The following is a 10,093-nucleotide window of genomic DNA, read 5'->3' as shown; positions in this document are numbered from 1 at the left end:
CAGGCAGCCTGGCTTACGAGACTGTCGCCACTACCACCACCTTGTGTCTCCCCATGTTCGTGTTTTCCAGGGGCCCTTTCTGCCTTTCTTAGTCCTTCCCTCTTGGGAGAGGAAAGGGCTAAGAAGAGAACATTTCTGCTTGATTTTTGTATTTATTTGGTTTACCTACATTCCCCTGTGATGACCTAATGATGCACACTTAGCCAGGATGAGACTCACCTTTTCTCATTTTTATCTGTATACACTTACTTACCCATGAATATCACTCACTTTTCTCACCCAGATTCAAGTGATTAGCAAAGAACCATATGACGCAAATGGTTTTGCTCTTTGCAAGCCATCTGTGTTTCCCAGTGCTCTGCAAACCACACCATTGCTTCCTCTTTACCCTTGTAGAGAGAGCACAGCGTTTGTCACTCCGTGTCTGAGCAACTTCAGTGACACCACGAGGAAAGGTCTGTACTGGGCCAAATGGCACACATCCCACATGTGGCATCTTTCTTTCTCTTTCTGAGTAAGTGTCATAATTCTGCATGTCTCTTTTGTCCCAGGAGCTAGTCAACAGGAGGCTGCTGGGCGGCAGAGGAGGACAGTTTGGTATTTACAGGCAAAAATTGTGCCACACATCTCAGGTGTGGGCACTAATTTTTGACTTACCGGTAATGGTTTCCTGGTTTACCATGGCGTCCTTGAGTTCCAGGGAGGTGCAGTGCTTGGCTGAGTCTGTGAACCTGGACCCACTGATGTTCACATTTGTCTGTGCTTTCCCGACTTTACCTTATCCTCCTGGGCTAACCCATCCCTGGAGCGAGTGAGGGCTCAGCTCGCCAGACTGAGAGGTGACCTTACGTCTTGTCTGTTGTGTTTGCCTTGGGGATGTGGCTGGACGGAAGGGAAAGTGATGAGAGCACTTAGTAGTTTGAGGCGAAGCTAAAAGAAGGTGCTGGACATCCCTGGGAGCTGAAGTGGGAATCCATCCGAGGGACTTAGAAAGGGCCAGAAGATTCACGGGGCTCTACTAAAGGTCACACGGAGGGTCTTAGCTGGCCCAGGAGCACTTAAACATATTATAACAGGGTGGAGGAAGGGGAGATTTGGAAGTAGACAGGAGAACAGGTGACCTTGGCTGGAAATGGAATCATTCCAGAGCAGGTAGCAGGTACATTTTTGTGCTATGGGTTCCTTTAGCATCCGATGAGGCCTATAGATCTCAACTTTGAATAATTTTTTAAATGCCTAAAATAAAATGCATAGGATTATAGGGGAAATCCATCATACTGAAATGCAATTATCAGCATCGTTTTAAATGGTGATATAGTCATTTATTGGTTTCTTTACGGATTCCATCACAAGATCTAGAGATGGTCTGTTAACCACCAAACTTCAAAGCAGTAATGAGTATGAATCATATTTCAAGATATCTGCAACAACTATAATGTGATGTGAACATATCTAGGTTTGTTGTCTACCTTCATGACTGGAGGAAATGCTAGATTTTCATTAAGACTAGTGAAAATAAACATGTAGGGGTTTTTTTCACATGAGTGTATGGACCCTTTAATCCTGTGTGTGGACCCTGGTTAAGAACTGCTGTAGAGACTAGGTTGAGCTCGTGTGGGTACTTGAGTGACTGGAATGGTAGGGGAACTAAGTGAACTTAATCAGCAGTGTGGCCAGACCTGCGGCTAACGCATGAAGAAGTGACAGCCTTCAGCACAATGGCGTGCTTCATAAACATTGGCTTGAACTGAACCGGGTTCATGTCTCAGCAGACGTTAGATTGTGTGAGGTAGGGATCAGATCTGGGGCCTGATGGGGTGAGAGGTGGCCTGCAGGGCTAGTTACGAGGATCGGTTAGCTGCTGGGTGATGGGTGGCCACCAGACTGGCTTCGCAAGTATCAATGGCTGGGCGTATTGGTGGCTGGCACATTCCTATTTGTCCTGTTCAGCTGTTGAGTGTGATTATTTATTTTTAAATTTTATTTATTTATTTAGAGTGTGATTCTTAAGTAGACATGCTTTGTGTATTTGGACTGTGTGTTTGGCTTGTGTAGAGGGGAAAACAGGGTGTACATTGTGCAACAAGTCAGACATTGCAAATTCTCTCCTTCACACGCTTTTTCTTTTAAATTCTGGTGAGCAGGCTGGAAGCCTGGGGTGAAGGCAAGTAGTAACCAGGTTCAAAAAAGGGAAGCTGGAAGCTTTTCCTTAACCCACATAAACAATTATCCAAACTGGGGCATGTATTTATTGCTTCTAAGTTCTGACTCACTCTAAAGCACTCATTTTGTATAGAACCACGGTTTTTATGTGAAGGGCATATAAATCAGGAAGCAACTCGAAAGAACTTTGGAAGCCTGCTATTTGTCCTGACAACTATGGAGGGAAAATTATAAATAAGGGAGGAGATTAAATGCCGATCAATTGATTGGTTGCATTGTTTAGCAAAGGTATACTTTGTCCGAATTAATTTTTTTAATAAACATAAAGACTGATTAGTTCTGTTAGAACATGGCACTCGATGAGTTAATGTTACTGGTGAATGAGCTCTTGGACGTAGCACTCAGCTTTGTCTCCCTGATCTAGATCCGTCACCCCTCACCCTGACTAGCTGCCCCACATATAAAAACCATTAATGTGGGAGGGTGCTAGGGAGGGACCCATTTTTTTTTTTATCTTACTGAGACTGTTTTCATAGAAGAAAATGTTTTTGGTTGGAAGCTCTCTCCGCCTTCAAGGGCCTAGGGTTTCGTACATGTAAGGAAAGAGATGTTGCTTATTGTGTTTGATATTCTCCAGCAGAGAGGTTTTGTCTAATGTGGAATCATTCGAAGTTGCTGTTTTTGTGTATCAAAAATGGTCAATTGTTGGGGTGCCTGGGTCGCTCAGTAAGCATCTGCTTTTGGCTCAGGTCATGATCCCAGGGTCCTGGGATCAAGTCCTGCGTCAGGCTCCCTGCTCGGCGGGGAGTCTGCTTCTCCCTCTGCCCCTCCGTCTGCTTATGCTCTCTCTCTCTCTCTCTCTCTCTCTCTCTGTGTCAAAATAAATAAATCTTTTAAAAAAATGGTCAATTATGGGCCATTTTATATGATCCAACCTAACAGCTTCCATTTAAATAATACTGTAGTGGTAAATTCGGCAATCCCGGTGATCTTTCTGAAAAAAAGCTAGTATCATCAGAGAACTGTTTGGATTTCAAAAGTAGTAGCCCCAGTACGGTGTGTTAGGGCCCAGCTGTGTGTCCATCAGTCAGTGAGAATTTGAGCTGCTATGCAAAGGGTTCTAACCCTCTGTCTGTTAGAAGAGAAAGCAACAGAACAGCCCTCTGAAGTATTGTACTCCGGAGGAGGAGGAGAGGTAGGTACAACATCTCCCACAGAGAATATCTTTATAAAAGATGCTTCAGCGTCTGGTCCCAATGCATAGCCATTTGAGTTGACCTCTGTCAACCATTTCTTTCCGCATCAAAAATACCTATGAAACTTCCACGCCGTTGCCGCACTTTTCTGAGCAAGCAGTACCTTCCCCCTCAGGTTCATGACCTCATGCCTCTACTAGGACCTTCCTCCGTTCATGACCCTCTCGGGCGTCATCCACCTCTCCCCTCTGCAGCTCCTCTGCCCTTAAGCATGTCCAGCCGGCCCCTGCTCCTGCTCCCCTGTGAGCTACACTTGCCAGCTGCCACCCTCATCTTCTGCTTCCCGGCTCCACAAAGCTTCCTGAAGTGGTCTCCGTCTCCTGCCATCGCTACCTGCCCTTCTCACCCTTGAAATCCATGGCCTCTGCTCTATTGAAATCTCTTTTGCGAAGATCTCCTCATCAAACTAAAAGGACTGTCCCCTGACTTTAGGGTCCTTACCCTCACAGCAGCTGTCAGCAAACAGACAAGGCCTTTAAAAAAAAAAAAAAGATTACTTATTTATTTATTTGATAGAGAGAGAGAGAGAGAGAGAGCACAAGCGGGGCACAGACAAGGAGAAGCAGGCTCCCCCGTTGAGCAAGAGCCCAATGTGGGCCTCGATCCCAGGACCCTGGGATTGGGACCTGAGCTGAAGGCAGACGCTTAACCGACTGAGCCACCCAGGCGCCCCCAGACAAGCCCTTTTGTGGAACATGTTTTCCTCCTTTGGTTTCTAAGCTACTACATCCTGGCAGCTCTCCTATCTCCCTCGCTCTTCCTTCCCTAGGTGTGTTCCTCATCCTATCCCCTAAATACAGAGACCCTCCAGTAATCTCTCTTTAGCTCTCCTCCTTGTATTCCCTAACACTGCTCAGCTCTGTAACCAACCTAATCTGCACCCATGGCCCAGAACCTTCCGTGGTTATAAACAGGCATTCACAGGAAGCAGTGGGAAGCAATGGAGACAGCCAGGGATTTCACATTTGCAAATCTAGGTTCAAGTCAGGCTCAACCATTTACAAGTTTGACATTGCTAAATGTGGGAGTATCACAGACTTCTCAAAAGGATTAGATTACAAAGATTTTCAAAGGGTTGAGTAGACGTCAAAGTACAAATATATGTATATTTAAATATTATTTCCTAATGTTTGCTGGATATACTTCCTGTTTAATTTATGGTATTCAAATTTAGTATTTTCAAAATCAAACACAATATCTCCTCCCTTACTCTTGAACACAACAGTCTCTTCCTGATACCCTTATTTCTATTTTTTTTAAGATTTTATTTATTTATTTATTTAGAGAGAGAGAGCAGCGGGGGAGGGGCAGAAGGAGAGTAAAAACCATGTCGTCACTATCCAGGTCAAGAAACAGAAGACTGCTAGGACCCTAGAAGTACCCAGCCACTGTGCCGTGAGCCCCCTCCCGATTACAGCCCTTCCCGCCACAATCACTGTCCTGACTCCCATTATAACCACTTCTTAGCTTTTCTTTTTTTTTAAGTGGTCTTCTGTTTGCATTTACTAGACAATACAGTTTGGTTTTGCCTGTTTTTAAATTTGATAAAGACGGGAATCATTCTGTAGAGCGTCGAAAAGATTCTCCACATACTGCATCTTTCATTAAACACAATCATCCACAATACAACCAGTTGCAATTCTTTCACTTTCATTTATGTATAATATTTCATTTTATGGATGTGCCACAGTGTGTCTGTTCTTGCGGATGGACATATGGGTGGTCTCAAGATGGGGCTACGACAAACAGTGCTGTCGTGGGTATTCTTCCATATATAGCCTGGTGCCCAGTGCGCACATTTCTCTCAGATATATGTCTAAGTCTAACTGGCATTGCTGGAAAAGTTTTAAGTTGTCTCTGTTGAATAATTGGTAATTAATAAGTTACATTTTTCCTACATATTCCTCAGTATTTATTAGAAGAGCATAATATCAATATATCACATTAACTGGGATTTACAAATAAATTGGTATATTTTAATTATTACTGGAAATGTGTGTGGTTGGTGGGATGTTTGTTTTCCAGTTTTGCATGAAGCATTCAATAGGCAATTTTTGGTGGACTGCCTCGAATGACCACTCGCCCTTTCTCCCCCCCCTTTTTTTTGTAGCCCCCTTCTATTGGAATTGTTTCCATTCCAAAATTCCTCTCCTCGGCCTTATCATGAGAAAGAGAGACTTTCTCTCACTTTTTTCCACTCTAGTCTCCTTTACTTGCTCTTCTTGTGGATTTGCAAAATTCAGCAGATACTCTGCTTCTTCCATACCTTCTTTTTTTTTAAGATTTTTATTCATTTATTTGAGAGAAAGAGAGAGAGCACAAGCAGGGGAAGGGGCAGAGGGTGAGGGAGAAGCAGACTCCCCGCTGAGCAGGGAGCCTGACTCGGGACTTGATCCTAGGAGCCCTGGATCATGACCTGAGTCCAAGGCAGACATTTAACCGACTGAACCACCCAGGGGCCTTCTTCCATACCTTCTTCTGAGCTCTATTCTGGTCATTCCACAATACCAGCAATTGCTCCCCATGGGACTCTTCTGATGTCTTTCCCCTCCTCTTCCCCTTCCACTGGGCCCCAGGCCCCTAGTGAAAGATCGGGCTCACCCTTGGGCATCTCTGTCATTTGCTCTTTGCTCTTTATGTAACACAAACTAGCCTTGAATATTAGCCTAATCCATAAACACATGCATTTTTCATTTCTGCAAAATGTCTGATTTTGAACACATGCACATCAAAAGAAAATGTTGCCATTTGAGAATGTTTTCTCTTGCAAACCGAATACTTGAGATCTGTCTCAACAGGAAACACTCCGTAGTCGTCCCAACTGAATGCCTTTGGTCGGAGAAGAACTGAAGTGACTCTGAGCCCAGATCCTGGCGGACTTGACAGGCCGTCTTTTACGAAGCCTTTTTAATAAAGCTGTAGTGGCACTTTAAAAAATGACAAAACAAAAAAACCCTCCACAGTGTAGAAAGGAAGTGCCGCTGCCTCTTCAGCTGCTAATTTTAGCTAGTCCTGCATTAGACCTGGCCAGGAGCTACAAATAGTTCCAACCAGCTAGCAAGACAGAGAAAGTGTGGCACCATGGGTGGTGTGGGTAGATTTTCCTTCTCCAGCAATCTCGGAGGGAACAGCCTGACAGGGAGCCAGGAGTGAGAGTCGGAAGGAAGAATTTGCTGACTTTTCCCACAAAATAATGTAAAAGGTGAATTATCATGCATCGTATTGACTTTAAAATAAGTGCCCTTAGATAACACAGGGCACTAAGTGTTATCAGTTATAATAGTCATCATACTGTTGAAGCTAACCTTTTTTTTTTAAGCGACTAAGAATTACTATGGAAGTTGAAGTTATGAAAGACCAGTGAACTCACCAAGCCATTCCACCGCTCCTCAGCCTGAAGGAGGTGTATGAACATTTGAGTTGATTATAGCTAATACCCTGTGATCTCATTTACTAGAACTCTAATACAGGGCGTTGCAATAAGGTGGCACACTGGGGACTGGAGCACTAATCTATTTTTTTTTAAAGATTTTATTTATTTTTTCAACAGCGAGAGAGGGAACACAAGCACGGGGAGTGGGAGAGGGAGAAGCAGGCTTCCTGCTGAGCAGGGAGCCCGATGCGGGGCTCGATCCCAGCACCCTGGGATCATGACCTGAGCCGAAGGCAGACGCTTAACGACTGAGCCACCCAGGCGCCCAGGCTAATCTATTTTTATTCCCCTTTCTTTCTTTCTCCTCCTTGCAAGCTAAGCTCAGCCTTGGCCAGAGAGAAGTGACCGTCCAGAAAGGACCGCTGTTTCGGGCTGCAGGCTACCCCATCAGCATTGGCTGCAATGTCACTGGCCACCAGGGACCTGCTGAGCAGCATTTCCAGTGGTCTGTTTACCTGCCCAAAGCCCCGACCCAAGAAGTCCAGATTGTGAGCACCAAGGATGCCACCTTCTCTTACGCGGTGTACGCACAGCGGGTGCGAAGCAGGGGGATCTACGTGGAGAGGGTCCGGGGCAACTCAGTCTTCCTGCACATCTCAGAGCTCCAGCCAAAGGATTCTGGCGAGTATGAGTGTCACACACCCAACACGGATGAAAGATACTACGGCAATTACAGCGCGAAGACTAGGCTAATTGGTAAGCTGTGCCTGCCAGCCCCTCAGAAGCCAGAGCCCCACCATGACAATGCCTTGTGCCATGTGACATGGCTTCGCATCATGTCCTTGCTTTGGCAAGAGAGCCCTGGAAGCCCTCTGGATATTTTGCAGTTGGGTCACAAATGGGTATCTCCCCTTCTCTAAAACTCTCAGATCATCTTTGCTGCCAACTTTGCCGCCAGGCTTTAGATAGCATGTGGTCTTCCGAAGGCCTTGTCCAAAGCTAGCCACCGGGTGATCGTAGTAACAGCATCAGACAAAACTCTGGGAGTTCTCCCCATGTCATATCTCTTCTTGGAGGCAGGACGTTAACGTGGTAAGAGAGCTGGAGTTAATATGATCAAGTGGTAAGTCATTCACTTGGAAATGGATATTCCCAAACTACTAATCTCTAGCATATTCACATAGACAGAAAGGTTCATAGTCTTTGCAATTACCATTTTGCCCCTTTTGCCTAGAATATCTTAGCACCCCTTTTTCAGTCTAGCCAACTCCCACATATACTTGTAGACCCAGTTTAGATCTTACCTCTTCTGTGAAATCCGTCCTGTCTCAGGCTGTATTCCCATCTTTGTTTCCTCTTGATGCTCTATTCACATCGCTATTATTAGCACTCACCCAGTGTATGTGGTATTTGGCTACTTATATGACTCCTTCCACACCTCCAGCTCCAGGAGAATAGTTATCTCAGCCCCTAGCCCGGTGGCTAGCACCGAGTATCTGCTCAATAAACCTTCACTGATTGAATCTAAGTGTTGCTTTCCCATAAGCTTAGGCTGTGTGATTTCCTCTGAGGAAGAATACAATGATAGGGTAGTAGGATGGTTATCAAAACTTTGGTAAGGGTTGCATTTTGGCTCTGAATGATTTTAAGAGATTATTTCAGAACTTTACAAAGAAGCAGGTTAAGGCGTAAGGAGGTGAAGTGACTCGCTCCAATTCCTGTAGTCAAATAGGGACAGATTTAGGATCAGAATCTAGGTCTTCTAGCTCCCAGTGCTCTTCCCTTTTAAATACTCTGTGTCTGAGTAGCTAAATTGGTCACAGCCTATGCTAAGAATGTAAAGTTGGGGTCAATACATCACTGAGCCATTAGTTTTGCCAAGTTCCACAGACTGTGTATACAGATGCCAATGTTCCCCTTGGCAATAGGGAAAGCATATGACTGGTGGAAAAACAACTGAAAGTAAGTGCTTTACGGATGGTGGGTCAGGGCGCCATCTTCATCCAAGCAGGCTTGTCCGACAGGTTCCTGGACCAGTCAGTTACCATCATTCCTTTGCTTCCAGTTATTCCAGATACCCTCTCTGCCACCATGAGTCCCCAGACTCTCTGTAAGGAGGAAGGCGAATCATTAGAACTTACCTGTGAAGCATCCAAAGCCACAGCTCAGCATACCCACCTCTCTGTCACCTGGTACCTGATGCAGGATGGAGAAAGAAACCAAACTACCAAGATTATTTCCCTCTCCAAAGATTTCATGTTGACCCCTGGGCCCTCATATACAGAGAGGTTTGCGGCTGGTGACGTCCAGCTCAGCAAGCTTGGGGTCGCCACCTTCAGGCTGTCCATAGGGAGGCTCCAGCCCTCAGATCAAGGCCAGCTGTTCTGTGAGGCAACTGAATGGATTCAGGATCCAGATGAAACCTGGACTTTAATCACAAGAAAGCGGACAGCTCAAACAGCTCTGAGGATCCAACCAACAGGTAATGATCTTCTCAAGAAATTCATGAGTATGTTGATAGTGGGTATTTATGGGATATCTTTTTGGTTTTTTTCTAATCTTTTGTTGTGTCTAAAAAGAAAAAAACATTTAGAAAGTTTGAATACATTTTGGTTTCGGCATCTGGGAAGCGTAAATAAGAAGAGGGACATTTGGTGTTGGGTCTGTCTACAGCATGTTTTCTATGGGATAAGATCTGTTGAATGGTTAGATAGATGCCACAAGTCATGCATGAAAATGGTTTTGTTACCATCCTTGCCAAGCCCTGTGTAAGCATTTTTATCTATATCATCTACTTTATCTATATTATCTAATTTAGTCCTCACCCTATGGGGCAAGTGGTCGACTCCCCATTTTTAAAACAAGGAAACCTGAACCTCAGACATACAAAATGCTGGTAGAGGTGGGGCTAGTGCTCGAAGCAGGTGTGTCTCTCCAAAGCCCCCACACCACAGACCCCCAGGGCCTCAGAGTAGCTCCAGTTTCCAATGTGGAGCCTTATCTTAGTCACTGCCAGGGTTTCCTTCCACCTGACCCCATTTCCTGCTTGGGATGCTGTTACTCTTCATGATCCATTGGCATTTTCATCAAAGCAAACAGGAAGCCTCAGCTGTCATTCCTGGTTTCTCTATGTAGGCTATGGTCCAATAGGAAGGGGTTGAGAAAAACATATGTATCCATGCTAAAAGCAGTGATCCAATGGTGGATCATTGAAGACTTCCTTCCTTCCCTTCCCTCCCTCCCTCCCTCCCTCCCTCCCTCCCTCCCTCCCTTCCTTCCTTCCTTCCTTCCTTCCTTCCTT

At 45.1% G+C, this 10,093-nt stretch overlaps 1 protein-coding gene across 2 annotated transcripts in view; it reads left to right on the top strand.

Moving 5' to 3' along the window:
* Positions 1–396: 396 nt before the first annotated feature.
* CD101 (CD101 molecule) overlaps positions 397–10,093 on the top strand; it is a 36,390-nt gene continuing 26,693 nt past the window's right edge. For both annotated transcript variants that reach the window (XM_025872522.2, XM_025872520.2), the window contains exons 1-3: positions 397–514; positions 7,168–7,548; positions 8,858–9,274. In XM_025872522.2, the coding sequence (XP_025728307.1) occupies positions 472–514; positions 7,168–7,548; positions 8,858–9,274 (841 nt within the window). In that variant the 5' untranslated portion in view covers positions 397–471. The remainder of the gene's footprint in view (positions 515–7,167; positions 7,549–8,857; positions 9,275–10,093) is intronic.

Source organism: Callorhinus ursinus, unplaced genomic scaffold (genome assembly GCF_003265705.2).
Source record: "Callorhinus ursinus isolate GAN/ISIS: 27379988/994484 unplaced genomic scaffold, GSC_fseal_2.0 scaffold9, whole genome shotgun sequence".
Lineage (NCBI taxonomy): Eukaryota > Metazoa > Chordata > Mammalia > Carnivora > Otariidae > Callorhinus > Callorhinus ursinus.
The sequence above is the reverse complement of the archived record's forward strand: the minus strand, read 5'-3'. Positions and strand labels throughout refer to the sequence as shown.